The following is a 15,053-nucleotide window of genomic DNA, read 5'->3' as shown; positions in this document are numbered from 1 at the left end:
GACGGCTAGCCTGGCAGGGACGCCGAGAGAGGGCTGACCAGTGTTCAGGTGGCAGCAGGCAGGGAGGCAGGGGGCTCCCGGCTGGGTGTTTCACCATGTCAGGGCGACAGAAAGTCATCTGAGAGCCAGGCTTTAAGTGATTTTTGTTTTTGTCCAGACATGGATACTTACTTTTAAAATTCATTTGTGAGGCGGCTGAGAACAGAACCGTGAGATCTCAACCTGAGAACCCTCTGGCTCCTTGGCTGGGGCGTGTGCCACCTCAGGGAGAGGATGGGCACCTGTCCCCGCGGTGACCTGACTCTGTTTGCTGTCCTTGTTTGGTTGGGGCTGGGGCTGGGCCGCAGCGCCGAAGACCGGACTGCAGGGTTGTGCCTTATGACCCTTGGCTATTCTTACCTTCAGGTTCTGAAACTCCTTCTCCTCTTCTTTGAGCACCTCCAGCTGCTTCAGTACTGAGTCCTGTTGGAACTCACCACGGTCCATCTGCAACCCGGAAGTGGCTGCTCAGTGGAGAGGAAGTGACTGAACTTTCACTTCCCCCAAGGGAACGAGGGAGAAATGAACTCAAAAGGCGCTTGCCACCGTTGCCTTCCCCTCCCTCCACCTCCCTGCCCGGCCCACGGAAGGCAGGTGAAGGAGTTGGGAGCAGATTCCAGGTCCTTGTTCCTGGGTCCTTGACCTGCGAGAAAGGAGAGGTGGGTGGGTGCACGAGGTGCAGGTCTCTAAGACCGAACTTTCCCCTTGGGCGAGGGTGTCGCCTCCAGGAATATCACTTGGCTGATTCAATTCCATTCATTGGGCATTTACTGAATTTCAGGCCAGGCACTGTGCTAAGGACCAGGCATACGCAGATTAAGATGTATTAAGATGCAGCTGTGCTCATCAGGGAGCTAGACCTGTAAATGAATAATTACAGACCCTCAACTCCCGGGCACAGGTTGGTGTCCTCACAGGAAGTGCGTCACCCAGTGCAGACTTATCAAAGGCTTTGAGAAGGAATCATGATGAGCAACTACCTGTGAGATGATGGCACCATGGGCCACACCTGTTACTCATAGCAGTGACTTAGATGTACTCAAAATTATCTTTCTTAACAGGAACCTGAGGACAAGGATCACTTTTTGTGTCTCTTTGGGTCCCCAGAACACCTGGTACAGGGCCTTGCATATTGTGGTCATTGACCAAAATGCTTTTGGAATGCAACTGTATTTAATTGTATTTCATTGGTGCTTGATTCGCTAGTGCCTTGCTCAGTGCCTGGCAGAGAGTAGGGATGTCACAAATGTTATGCTGGTGTGGATGAATGAATGAAGTGGCATAGCTCCAAATTACTGAAAATTAAAATGTTTTAGGGTAAAAAATAAAGTGTACTCAGCACATGGTGGGTATATGTTCATCTGAATAGCTACAGTGATGCTTATGCTGTGGCACAGAGAGGCTTCCCAGGTATCATTCTGCACACGACATGGTCTAGGCCAGGTGCCCACCCACCCACTCTCTGACCTGGGAATGTTTCTTCTCCCTTTCTAGTCTCCTTTGGGAGCCTCATGGAATCAGCCAAAGTGCTTCCACCCCTTTAGTTCCTCACAAATGCTGCTTTTTTCATTTTCTAGTAAATGTTCTAGCTCTGTCTGGATTGGAGTTCTTTTCCAGAAAATTTGACATCTAAGACTGCCTCCCCTCAATGTTGGGATTGCATAAGGGCCAGGGGCCAAAAGAATGGGGGATACAGTTCTCCTCCTCTGAAAGGTGGCTTAGCCAAAGAGCCCTTAGCAGGCTTCTCTGCCAGAGTTATGCCCCCACCAGCTCTTAACTGATTACCGAGCGACCCCCAATTCTTTCCTGAGGGTTTGGACTGGAGGGTGTGGAGACAATCTGAGGCACAGAATGCTCCAGGGAGAAGCAATTCAAGGTCCCATTTGGGATGAAAGACAGGCCTGGGTACTTCCACACCAGACCTGATGAAGCTCATCTACAGGGGTATCTGTTCCTTCCCAGGTCCAGACTGTGGGTTCCCCCTTGTAAGGTTAAACACTCCACTGTGTCAGGCACTATGTTAGGCATGGGGGAAACGGATGCAGAGATTCCAGAACTTGGCCTTCACTCTTGAAGAACCCTGGGATGACTGGGGAGCTAACACATAACCAGGGCCATGCACTCTAAAAGAGGAGCCTGCAAAGTGTTCGGGAAGAGCAGGAAGTGCACAGCTCTGCCAGCACGCAGGGGGACAAGCTCGGAAAATTATGGAGGTGGTGACATTCGAGCTGATTGACATAGTGGAGTATGAAATTCAACCGAGAAAAATCAACAGGCAGAGGGACAGCCTGCGCAAAGCCTCTGTATAAAAGATTCAAAGGCAGGGAACTGCAGCTTCTTTGGGGTGTCTGGAAGGCCAGATGCGTTTGGCAGGAAGATGCAGCTGGAAAGGCGGCAGCTGCCTCTTTGATAAAGAGTGCTGATAACATGCTTGGCTGTTGGACCTCATCCAGTGGACATGGGAGCCACTGAGGGATTTTAGGTAGGAGAGTGACAGAATCAGATTTGCGTTTTAGAAGGATCCTTTCTGTGGACAGGAGGGTGGACTGAGCTAAGTGTTGAAACCAGGAGGCTGAGGCCGCAAGGAGACTGTGGTGACAGTCCGGGGAGCATGACCAGCCCCCAGCTCAGGATGTGACCATACAGTGGAGGAGGGGCACATCTGAGGGATGTTTTGAAGTAGAATTGACAGGACCTGAGAATCAACTGGGTAGGAAAAAGAGCAACAGAGGAAAACGTCATGTCAATTCAATAAACATCGGCAAGCATGTACCAGGGACTGTGTAAGGCTCTGGAGACTTGGGCATGAATAAGGAAGCTTGCTCACCATCTAGTGGAGACAGATGAGGAAATGGATTATTTCAGATCAGCACAAATGGCTAATATATCTTGAGCACACTGCCTTCCACTGGCCGCAAGCCCTGTTGGGCTTGACCCATTTTGCCTTCCCTATGGCCCCATGTACTCTGTCATCCCATGTCATAGACGAGGAGATGCAGGCACAGCAAAGCCCACACTCTTTACCCCCTTCTCTGCTGCAGCTGCTCCCAGGTATTTCAACCATGACCAGTCAGCACTGGCCCCCAGGCCTCTAGCACAGTTTTCCGGGTTTCTGCTTGGGCAGCTGAGAGGATTGTGGTCCATCAGTGGGGGTCAGGAAGAGAAGGAACGGGCTTCCGGTTCCCGAGAAGTTGAATTTGCTTCTGGTAAGCAACCCAGTTCCTGAAGCGGAACCTAAGTTTCCTGTAGATGGCTTTTGGGGGTGGGGGGTAGGGCATGTGCTGAGCATCTATAATGTCTATGATTAGAATGATTTATATATATGACAACATATGTATTATATAACAAATTCTTTTGGAAATTTACACATACGTCTTCTTTCCTTACTGAAGAGTCAGATTCTCTGAAAGCTGGGACTATACCTTAGTCTCTAAGCCTCCTAGAACTTTCAATACAATATAGTAGATGCTCAGGAACTCTTGGTAGGCTGAGAGGAGGTACCTGGCCTATTTGGGGGAGGGCCCATCTTGACTGATGCTTGGGAACATCAAGGGTATCAAGAAGCCTCCCGTCCCAGGGCCTCTTGGAGCACAGGGGTTGGGGTGGGATGGGGATAAGACGGTATTCTCACCATCAGCTGCTTGATGGTGGGGTGTTCCTCGGCCTCCCGACCTGAGGCAGGCTCCTTGTGGACAATCTCCACTCGGATGTCATTCTTAGCTGACACAACACCTTTAAGATCTGGACATAAAATAGGAAGGTGTAGATGGCAGATTCAGTTCTCATCCTCAGCCCTTAGAGCCTGAGATGTCAAATTCCCACTTCCCCCAGTGGTGAACTCAGTCTCTGATTAACCCTCCAGGCCCTGAACTCAGCTTCTCCGTGCCCCACGCCTGCAGAACACCTGTGTGGATGTGCTGGGGGCTGTTGGGTGTCAGAGCCCCTTCTCTGCTGGCTCCCAGTGGCATGCATCTCAGTCTTTCCCTGCTGCTTCTGGGGCTTGAGAAATTGTCCTCATCCTTCATCCACCCTACAGAGTTAGTCTCTTTTCATCCCACTAAGGGCTCACCTTCTAGAAGTCTTCTCTGACCTACTCTACCAGGCTTGGATCTCTCTACTCAGAGGTTCACTAATCTTACTTTTGGAAAGGACCTCAGGGTCTCATGGTCAACCTCCCACCCAAGTGGTCCAGCCCCCAAGTCAGTGCTTCGTGATGGAGATGTTCTGGCTTCTGGGCGAGGCAGCCTATTTATAGCTGGAGAGTTCTGATAGAAAATTCTTGCTAAAATATGCTCCACATGCCTTCCGCTGAGAGGGTGTGGAGGGAGGTCCTGCGACCACATCATTAGGGCAGTTAGAGTGCCAAAGCTGCTGAGCTGGGCGTGGAGGAATGTAAGGAACACACAGCTTTCTGCTCATACGTGAAGCTGCCAAGTGGTGGAGGGGGCAAGCTTACCCTGATTACTCAATTTGCTCATAGAATGTGTGACCAGGGGGTCATAAAAGTCACGCCATCCAACCCCTTCCTATTATACATGAGGAAACTGAGGCCTGGAATAGCAGTGGCTTGCCCAAGCTCATGTGGCAAAAACACCGGGACTAGAGGATTGTGACTTCTCTGCCACCCTGCCCTACGTGTCCACATGTCAATTGCATGTGTCTATCTATTGCACATAACATCAGAGTTGTGCCCAGGATGGAAACTCCAGGCACACGATTCTTCAAGAATGCACACACACCAGTTTTATCGCTAATGACTAAAGATCTTTAAAAGTCTGCACAAAGTGATTCCTTGAATGCTTTTCTCCCCATGTGTGGGTGAACTGCTTTTCTGGTGAGGCTAGCAGATGTTGGCGTGCAGGGACCAAACTACTTTCCCTGCTTCCCTGTTTCTATACAGTCCTTTATGGCTACATGTGTCCCACCCAAAGTGCTTGCTGACGGCTCTGTCAGTGAAGTTCAACTCAGTCCAGTCCACATCAGTTGAGTGCCCGCTATGTGCCAGAACCACACAAAGCCCCACACATAAGAGGGTGCAGAAGCCCTCATCCCCATCCCGGCGGCTCCCGGCGCGGTCAGGGCCCCTGCTTGTTGCCCTCCTGCTTACTTGCTTTCTGGGGCAGCCTAAGCCCGGCCTTTCTCTCTGTCCCCTTCCCTGAGATCCCTGGTCTCCCTCCCGTACTTCTCTGGGAGCGGGCGCAGCAGAAGGCCACAATGGTTGCCATAAGGACGAGGAAGGCCACACCAGCTCCTACGGCCACCCCAATGATGACAGCCATCGGCACAGACTCTGTGGGAGAGAAGCAGGCACAGCTGATGAGGGATCTGGGGCAGCCCGCTCTCCCCCCAGGACCTCACTCAGTTCCTTGGGCACAGCCCCTGCCACACGGGGGTCACCACAGCACATGGGCCCTCCTGGGAGAGGTCTCGGGGGCCTGGGCAGGCACGGGCATGGTCCAATGGGGGTCAGCTCAAGCAGGTCATTGGGTGGAGGAGAGGGTGGGAGTGGCTGGGGAAGATGCCAGGGCCGTGGTGGAGTGGGGAGGGGGCGAGCAACACAGGCGGGGAAGGCAGGGGTAGAGGAACATGGGGATGAGAGGCAGGGCTGCGCAGTCTGGCTCCCTCCCATATTGAACCAAGGCTACTCTAACACGCAGCGGCTGGAAAGGTCTAAGGCTTGGCTGTTCCTTGAGGAACGACTCTGGTCACTTCCCCTGCTTGTTGGATTCGTGCTTTCCTTCTCTTCCCTTTCCCGGGTGCAGGAGGGATGGACATGGACAACCAGGTCTTGGTTGTCCTCAGGGGCCTACTGGGCATCCCGGGTAGTAGAACAGAGGCCCCGTCTTAGGGGCAGGGGCCAGGACCGCAACGCCTTCTCCTCCTTGAGGGGACATTCTCCTTTCCCTCACCCCCCTCCCCCTGCCCAGTCCTGCTCCTTCCCCTCCCTGAGAGAGGTCCTGAGCCCCAGCTGGGTACACACCCTCACTCCTGCCCTGTTCTTTTGGTCTGCCTCCTGCCCTAGCCCAGGAGCTGGCGATGGGGAGAGTGCTGGAGTCAGGGCACACTTCCAGACAGCCCTGGCCCTTTTGGGGCTGCTTATGGGGTCTGAACACATGATTTGGCCCCTGACTAGTTCATCTGGAGAATGCAGGGGCCAGGAGACCTTAGGGCCCACGGAGTCCAAGCCTCCCAGTTATAGATGGAAACACTGAGGTCCAGAGAAGTCAAGTGACTTGGTCCAGGACACACAGCTGCATCAGAGTCAGGGCAAACCCAGGTCTCTGATCCCCTCTCCAGCCGGTCCTGCCCAGCTCCCATAGCCCAGTGTGCCACACGGCACCCTCCAAACCTCACATGCTCTGCCCAGGCCCAGACTCCATCACTTCTGAGCACCTTACTTTACCTCTCTTATCTGGAAAATGGGATAATTATAGTGCCTACCTCAGGGGGTTGTTATAGGATTTGGATGAGTGAATGTGGATAAAGGCCTGGGAACCGAACCTGGCACCCGGCCAGGTTCAAGCACTGTTGCTATTTCCATATGGGAAGGACTGTGGCTTTTTTAAAGAAGTAGTTCTTAGGGGAAAGGAAGTTCCTTCTGGAGCCTGAGCTCCCTCCCACCTCCCCACGTCCCCCACTTTCAGGCGGGTGAGGGGAACAACTAGAGATTTGTCTTGGGTTCTGGGCTAGCCTCTCATTGCTGTTGTTTTCTTTAAAGAGACAAGAGGGGGAGTAAACCTCAAACCCTGGCCCCTCCTCCTGGAAGGAGCAGGTACCAGGCAGCTGGCGGGCCTGTGGGTATGCTGGCACTTTCTTTCCACCTGAGGACGGTAACACTAGCGCACGCATCACCTGCCTGCTGGTGGCTGAGCCCACTGTGGCAGCAGCGAGGAGCGGGGAGCAGGTGGGTGCGGTACTCAGGGAATAAAAACAAGAGGTGTGTGGGTTGGAAAAACAAGAGGTGTGTGGGTTGGTTTCAACCACGGAGAGTGAGAAAAGGGGCTTGACCTCAGTTGACCTCAGCCCTGGTGAGCTTGCCCTGACAAACAGAAGACTGTTCCCAGGGTTTCATTCTAGCAGGAAAGGAAAACTGCTCTGGAAGCTCACTGGCTCTCTGCTTTTGAATTTTATTAATGTTGGTTTGATTCAGCTCCTCAGATTCCTGGGAAGTTTCTTTGGAAAAACTTGGGTCTTGTCTCAGCTGAGCTCAGAGCCAAAGGAGGGCAGTGGAAAGGTCCTTAACAGGTCAGGGCCTGTGAACCTAGAGAGCCAGGGAAGTGGTCTCTAAGGGGCCTTCCTGTGAGGCCACACTTCCTTGAGCTGTTAATAGCTGGGGGCACACAGTCCTATCTGGAGAACTGTCCCTAAGTGGGTGGGTGAGAGCAGAGACCCCCTTGGGTGGCCTTCTCTCTGCAGCCTGCCTGTGTTTCCTCTCTGCCTGGCTTCCTGAGGTCTGGCCCAGGCCACCTGTGCAGGCCGGCCTCCTGGGTGCCCCCTGGAGGGAGGGGCTGACCTCCAGCTCGGCCTCCTTGCAAGGAAGTGGACTGGGCCCAGGGGGTCTCAGCCACAAAGGACGGGTGTCAGGGAGCTCCAGATGACTGAACAGACACATGTGAGGTGGAGGCAGGAAGGCGACACTACCTCCAGCACCAGGAGGGGCTCTGCGGGTGTCAGGGTCAAAATGGCAGGAGTTGATAATTGTCTAGTCACCTCTGTGAGCTTGCTTGTGCTGGATTGATGCTCCTAAAGGGGCAGTAGGCCCAGGGGGGATGTGGGCCCCACAAAGGGCTTGCTCCACACAAGGAACTGATGGGCTCTAGCTCCTTGGGGACCAGTGTGGTAGGGGAACAGGGCAGAGGGCCCTCAAATCCTGTCATGGCCTATTGGTTCCATGGAGTCTGGCTTGCAGTGTCCTGATTCTCTCTTTTCTGAGTTCTTGATGGGCACTTGGCTGCCAGGTGCCTGGGGAGGCATCACCGAAGCCTGGGCTTGGGATGACGGTTCCATGGGACTGCAGGAGTGGTGGTGCGGAGCAGAAAGCATGGATTCCCATGGATTATGCAGGCCACATGGGGGCTGGGAGGCCCTGGGTCCTGGGAAGCCATGGGCAAGCTGAGCTGGTGGTGATGGTGAGAAGCAGGAAGAGTCAGGGAGCGCCTGGAAATAGAGGCAGCCAGGCCAGGGGACAGCTGACCCCGGAAGGGAGGGGCCAGGGCTCCTGAAGAGAAGGGGGGGAGGCACAGAGTGGGGGGGCAAGCATGAGGGTTCTGGGGTGCAAGGGGCCTGTGGGCTTGGCATCAGCGATGAGGAGACAGGTCTCTGGGGTCCCTAGACCCATGCTGGCTGGGGTCCCCTCTCCCAGGTGCTCTGACTGCACTAGACTTTCAAGAGGGGGAGAGGGCAGGGAAGTTAGTGGCCTGCACAGGCCTCCCTACCCCTTTTTGGATCCCTTCCCCCACTAGCCCCAAGGTCCCTTCCCCCGACCCCCCGGGAAGTTCTCATGTCTCCTTTCGTACCTGCTTCCAGCCCGGCTCCCGACTTCATTTCCGAACCTGTTTGGAAATAAAGCAAGCGTCCACAGCCAGGGCCTGGCTGGCTGGGGTGAGGTGGGACTGGGGGACGGCCTCTGCAAGGGGCTAGGGTGAGGGGCTCCCTCCTTCCTCCGTCATGTCTCCAGGACTGCCCAACAGATCCAGGCTGGCCGAACTGAACTTAGATTTGGTTCAGACTGACTCAGAGACTCCAGTGGGGTAGGGACCAGAGAGAGACGTCGAGGCTGGTGGGGGAGGTCTGGGGAGGTTTGGGTGAGCACACTAATGAGAGGGCGCAGGGCAAGGCACTGAGGAGAAGACATGGAGAGTAAGCAATGGCACCAGCAGGGTTTGGGATGATGTGTGGATGATATTATGCAGATTACGTGCAAAGCATTGTGCAAAGCGGCACCTATTAGTGCAGAGGTACTGGGAGACACTGAGGCCCTGTGAGCCCAGCTGAGACCACCTGCTTGGCCGAGAATCTCTGCTGGTGAGACTTCATCTTGGAGGGGGTCAGAGACTGCCTGGCCCCAGGCCCCCTGGACCACCCTGTCTGCCGTGGACTAGCCACCGCTGCAGAAGGGCAGCCCCTCTCAGGACCCAGCATGCTGTGGGTATCTGCTGAGTTCCTCAGGAGCCACTCCTCCATGCCCTTCCAGTGCTCCCTACCCTCTGACCTGTGCAGAGACTTTTGAGTAGAGACTACAGTTCTTAGCATGCCCCTGACCAGGAGCTGGGCGGTCTGTACCCGGGGTCACAGCGGGGCATGCCTCCCTCCCTCCCGCTGCCCCACAGCCCTGAGCCCTTCTGAGCAGTACTCCCTTTCTGGCCGGCGGCTCTTTCAGAACATAATCCTCCATGCATCTCCTGTGTTCATGGAGGAACTGCACATGGTCTAAACCCGGCCCCCACCAAGCAACATGTATTGGGACAGCTGAGGGCTACCCTGCAGCTCAGCGTTCACATGCTCCAGGGGACTCTGCGTAACCGGACTGGCTTTGTGTCTCAAACACATCCCTCCCCATGTGTCCCCATGAGGACATTCCTGAGCAGATCGCACACCGCTAAAGGCACGAGGGAAATGCCGAGTGAACATTGCCTGAAGGGCCCCCACCACAGCAGTTTCCCTCCCCTGTTCCTGGTACAGGCTAGGGCCTCTGGCCCTGGGGACCTGGGCTCAGGAGGGCCGCTCTCTGACCTACCTGAGGCTGCAAGGCAAGTTAGGACCAGTGCTGTGGCTTGTCCTCGGGCCCCAGCCTGCTTATTGGCTGGGCTCAGAGCTCTGTGCCCCCAGGACCCTGGAAGACCTTGTCTGGGCCCTGCTCCAGGTGGGGAGAGGACCTGCTGGTCCCGTCGTCCCCCGGCGGCCCCCACCTTGCTCTTTGAGCCGGATGATCTCCGTGTCAGAGCCGAAACTGTTCCAGGCGGTGCAGTTATAGATGGTCTGGAAGTCAGCTCGCACAATGTTGCTGATGGTCAGGGTGGAGATGACCCCTTCCTCGGTGCTGACCGTCTCCACCGTGTAGCGCCCCGATGTCCCTGATTCCAACACATTCTCTTTCCAGGACCAGGCCTGTTCGGGTTGCGCAGAATTAGGAGGAGACCCCACGCCGAGACCTCCATACCTCCTCCCTGCTCCAGGGCCGAGGTGCCAGACTCTCAGATCCATGCTCACTGCCACACAGAACCAGCACGTGTACATACAGGTCCACGCACAGTCACAACACCCACCACAAACACATGTGCACACATCACAGTACACATACACACACAGGTGCCCCTGCCCAGGCTGGTCGGGTCACCCTAGTGCCACGCTGCCACCTGGCAGGTAGAGGGAGAAGACCAGCCTAGGGTGACTGAGTCTAGTTTGGTTTCTTAGTATGTGTGTTTGTACAAAGGCGTGTTCTGAGAGTTGTATTTGTGATCATCTTAATCTCTCTTAGGTTGTAAGGATGGCAGTGTAATTTTTCTTAGAGCCATTACCCGTATGGAACCCCTCGTACACCCTGGCCCCAATGTTTGTGAGCCTGTGGTAATGCAAGGCTGTGCGTGTGTGTATGTGTGGTGGGGAGAGCAGTATTCTTGGTTGTGGCAACTGTCCAGGGCATTGTGGGACATTTAGTGGCACCCCTGGCTTCTGCTCACTAGGTGCCAGCAGCTTCCTCCAGCCGCACCAATGAACAATGCCGGATGGCCCCCAGAGGCCAACCCGCCCTGCCTGGGACCTGCTGGCCTGCAGTTAGATATCTATGTAGAGAAAGCTGGTGTGAACAGACCATTCTGCAATGGGCATGTAGTAAGCTTATACCTTAAAGAGTGAAGGGCATGGGGAGGCATAGGTATTAGTTCTGTGTGTGGAAATCATACAATTTTTGTGTGAATCTTCAGCCAGTGGATGAACTGGATGCCTGAGGATGTGTATAACAGCCATGATGCTCTAATACTGTCTTAGTTTATAGGATGGCACCTTCAGTGTTTACAGCCTCAGCATCCCAGCCCAGCACACACAGGCCCAGAGCTGTTTAGCATGCGCCCCTATGCCCTCTGGGCACTACTGTGCTGTGAAAAGCTAGCAATATCCTGCAGGGCTGACTCCAGGGCCATCTCCTCACAGGACTGTCCCAGGCATTGGGGATTACTAAACATAACATCTGCCCCCAATAGTGCTAGAGGATGCTCACCCAGAAAGAATGAGATTTTGCCATTTGAGACACCATAGATGGACCTACTGGGTATTAGGCTAAGTGAATTAAGAGAAGTTCCACATGACTTCACTTATATGTGGAATCTAGAAAGCAAATGAACAAACAAAACAGAAACAGACTTATAAACACAGAGAGCAGACTGGTGGTTGCCATAGGGGAGGGGGTGTGGAGGGATGGACAAAATAGGTGAAGGGGGTACAAGAGGTACAAACTTCCAGTTACAAAGTAGGCGAGTCACGGGTCTGGAAGTACAGCGTAAGGAATCTCACCAACACTACTGTAGTAACCTTGTATGGTGACAGATGGTAACTACACTTACCATGGTGAGCATTTCATAAATATATAATTGCTAAAAAATAAAAAAAGAAATCACTCCCCTCTTTTGGTTTTCTTGCCTGGGCTTCCACCGGTCTCAGGTGGACGTGGTTGGAGGACCCTTGCTTTTACAGACGCAAATGCCTGGGGGCTGCTGAGAGAACGAACCCTCCAGGAGGTCTCAGCTGCAGTGCTGGCATGAGTTTTGAGGAAGGGAGGGATGATGGAATGATCCTTTTAACAGGGGCAAGCTTGGTATACGGGGCAGGATTCTGCATGGCCGTGGAGGCTGGTAGAGGAGGGCTCCGGGAGGCACAGAAGGGCTCGCTGACTATAAACTGCACTCTGTTTGGGATTTTGCCAGAGACTGGCCCTGAACCCAGGAAAGGGAGGAACTTATTTATCTTTTCCTTCTGTTACCCTCACCTGCCCCTCTGCTCCCGGGATGCAGGATTCAGCTGGAACCATTAACGTTAGCACACAGCTGAGCCGGCAGAGTGGAGTCAACTACATTTGTAGGTGAACCCTGGGAGCACAGCCTGTCCTGAGAAAGGAGGCTGCCTGTGAGTTTTGCCTTTTCAGGTGAGACGGGCAGGGTTGGGTTTCCCCACCGAACTGAGAGGCGGACACCAACTGGCCCAGCGCTCGCTCTGCCGCGGGCTGCGGAGTGTGCGCACTGCCCCTTGCCTCCCCTCCCACCCCGGCCCACTCACGATTCGGTCGGGTGGCGGCGTGCTCCGGATGAAGCACTTGATCTGGCCCTTCTCCCCGTGGAGAGCATGCTGGGTCTGGGTGCTGGAGATGATGGGCGGCCCTGTTAGGGAGACAGCATCACAGATTCGGGACGGGCAGGTCCCGGCTGGGCCCCTCTTGGGCGGGTTCAGAAGCTTATTCATTATTAGTTCAGTCATTCGGCAAACATTTATGGAAGGCCTTCATGTGTAAGGTAAAGTGCACGGCAGGGGACTCAAAGATAAATTAAACCTCTCAATGGATCATGAGCGAATGCCCAGGAGACATAAATAACTGCAATAAATGTGACTGTCAGATGTGGTGAGTGGGGCAGATGACGTGCTCAGCGACTTTGGAGGACAGACAACAGTTGTCTCTGGCTGCCGGGGGAAGCTGTATGAAGGAGGTGGTAAACCTGGGAAGGCAGTGGGGGAGGTGTTGGGGAGGAAGGGATACCGGCGCTAAGTAATGTCACCTCTGCGAAGTAATGTCATCCCGCCTTAGCCAGCTGTTCAGTTTCAAGCCATTTTCTCACGTCTCCAGTAGAGGGCGCGCTTGCCTAACAAACCGGATGTTCTCCGCAGGCCGGGGGAAGCCAGGGCGGCAAAGAAATAAAAGGTGATGTTCCTCTACCACGGGGCATGCATCACCCTGCATAGATGGAATGTGCTGGCTTCGTTCACAGCCTGCATCTCACATATCTCAGGAGATACCCTAGTTCGTCGCCTGCCGTGCCCCCACATACACACCCAGACGGCCCAGGTGAGACACACCGCGGCTCCGACCCCAGCGTTATCCCCTCCAGTCTGTGAGTCCCTGCGTGTGTGACCTGTTGATGGATGTCTCTGGGAGCATCCCGTTCATTTACTGCGTGGGATAGCCTAGAATGTCCACCGGGAACCTCAAGGCCAGCAGCACTTCCTCTCCAGTTCTGCTTTTTATCTAAGCTGAGTCTCCCGTGTGTGCGCACCTGGCAGTGAAATGGGGACAGATGAGGGGCCAGTTCAGCTGCTTGCTCAGCCGACTCCCTGGTGGGCCCGGCCCCTGCAGGGGGCATAGGGATGGAGACCTCAGTGTTCTTTCGCACTCCTTGGGGTAAAGGTTGGGGCTTAGGTAGCAGAAAACAGGAAAGGGAGGTGGAGCAATATCTGGAGGACAGACAAAATTATGCTGGGAGCAAAACAAAAATTGCTGCAAACATAATTGCTGTTTATTAGCCACCTTAATTAAAACAGATTTGCATTTCTATGAGTAGTTCTCAGCCAAGGGGATAAAAAGGTACTGGGAGAGCTCAGGTGACTTCTACTGAGTTTAGGATGGCAAATGGCTTGGAGCAAATGTAGGGGACTCTCACGATGAGGGCTACTGCCTTAAACTGGCTGTAAGAGTGGGCCGAGCCCTAGGTGCCCTCTTAGATACCTTAGCTGCAAGAAGCCTTTGGCCGGAACGCAGGAGGGCCTGGTGTTTTAGGAGCTTGGAAGGTACTGTGTTTTGATGCTCGGTTGAAAGTGATGATATCATTAAACCTTTTCCCCTTCAATTCCCTGGAGCTGGGAATTCCCTGGGGGTTCTTGGCATCCTAAAAGCAATCAGGCAAATGGGTTTCAAGACTTCTTAAAAGAAAGCAGAACTCAGGAAGGCAGCGGATGGGGTGGGGCCATTAGAGTGCAGCGGTTTATCTTGCCCTTCCTGATGGTCTGGCTCCGAGCAGAATCAGGTGAGGTCTGTGCGGTTGTTCCCCATGATGGCCAGCAGTCACCCACCCCTGGAATTTGTTTTGATGAGAACCCCATCTCATTCTGGATCCTTTCCAGAACATCAGGTCTCTTCAGCCGAGCTCAGATCCCTTCCCAAAGGCTTCACCATACCTCCATCTGCTCTCCAGAGCCGGCACAGACAGTTCCACCCCCATGCATGCTGGGGCTGGCAGCCACCTCTCCCTGGGCCATTTAATCCAGCCCCGGCCTCAGGTGAGATCACCCTAGTTCTGGCAACCTAGGGGTGCTTGCGCCGGAAGGATTGGAGGCAGAGGGAGGGGATGGAAACATGGACCCTGGAGGGTTGGCACCAAGGTCCGGGCTGGGGTGTCCCATCCAAGAGAAATGTCCCTCCGGGGTGTGCATTCCCTCCTCAAGAATCCATTTTAAAGTCCTGCTGGGAAATGCCTAATATGTCTAAGTGTCTGAAGTGACAACAGAATGTCAGTCCCTACTTTATCGACCCCTTTTTCCCTGGAAAAGAAGATGCTTGTTTAAAAGTGCCAGGCTTAGGGACCATGGAGGCCATGTGTGAGTCTGATGGGCCCCAGCTCGGCTGCTCATGAGGCCAGCAGAGGTGAGCTCCCCCAGAACTCTCTCGGGGCAGGCACCAGGGGAGGCCGCTGATTCTACCAGGGCCTGGCTCCTGCACCGAGTGTCAGACACTGGAGCGGCAGGAAAAGGCTGCAGCCTCTGTTGCCATGGATACACAGAGGCGCGATCAGATGCTGTTATTTTTAGCCTTGCAGTGCCAATTTATTGGTGGCGTCCTGGGGACACATGGGAAAGGCAGGAAGGCAACCAAGTCAGGGCTCTGCCCAGCACAGGTGGCCTGGTAGTGCCCTGGGGTCTGAGTAGCTTCACCCTTCCTCTGAGGCCGCCACCACTCTTGGCTGGGGGGAAGAAATAGATGGCGGGGTGCTGGCTAATGGGGACAGCAGAGGGAGATGGCTGAGGAAGCCCCAAGCTGG

At 54.4% G+C, this 15,053-nt stretch overlaps 2 protein-coding genes across 7 annotated transcripts in view; one reads left to right on the top strand and one right to left on the bottom strand.

Annotated features, from left to right (window-relative positions):
- ST3GAL4 (ST3 beta-galactoside alpha-2,3-sialyltransferase 4) overlaps positions 1-1,633 on the top strand; it is a 49,359-nt gene extending 47,726 nt beyond the window's left edge. Inside the window, exon 11 of the transcript XR_012132641.1 lies at positions 406-1,633. The gene's annotated coding sequence lies outside the window, so the exon portion shown is untranslated. The remainder of the gene's footprint in view (positions 1-405) is intronic.
- The window catches only part of KIRREL3 (kirre like nephrin family adhesion molecule 3), a 518,771-nt gene that overhangs the window by 6,852 nt on the left and 496,866 nt on the right, over positions 1-15,053 (bottom strand). For 2 of the 6 annotated variants that reach the window (XM_073239500.1, XM_073239497.1), the window contains exons 12-17: positions 12,307-12,407; positions 9,948-10,146; positions 8,556-8,591; positions 5,147-5,329; positions 3,671-3,780; positions 400-486 (exon numbers count right to left, since the gene is read on the bottom strand). In XM_073239500.1, the coding sequence (XP_073095601.1) occupies positions 400-486; positions 3,671-3,780; positions 5,147-5,329; positions 8,556-8,591; positions 9,948-10,146; positions 12,307-12,407 (716 nt within the window). Of the gene's footprint in view, positions 1-399; positions 504-3,670; positions 3,781-5,146; positions 5,330-8,555; positions 8,592-9,947; positions 10,147-12,306; positions 12,408-15,053 lie in introns of those variants that run through there. The other 4 variants (XM_017663648.3, XM_073239501.1, XM_073239498.1 and 1 more) reach the window with 4 other exon arrangements.

Source organism: Manis javanica, chromosome 6 (genome assembly GCF_040802235.1).
Source record: "Manis javanica isolate MJ-LG chromosome 6, MJ_LKY, whole genome shotgun sequence".
Taxonomy (NCBI): domain Eukaryota; kingdom Metazoa; phylum Chordata; class Mammalia; order Pholidota; family Manidae; genus Manis; species Manis javanica.
Note: the sequence above shows the minus strand (reverse complement) of the source record. Positions and strands in the feature narration are given on the sequence as shown.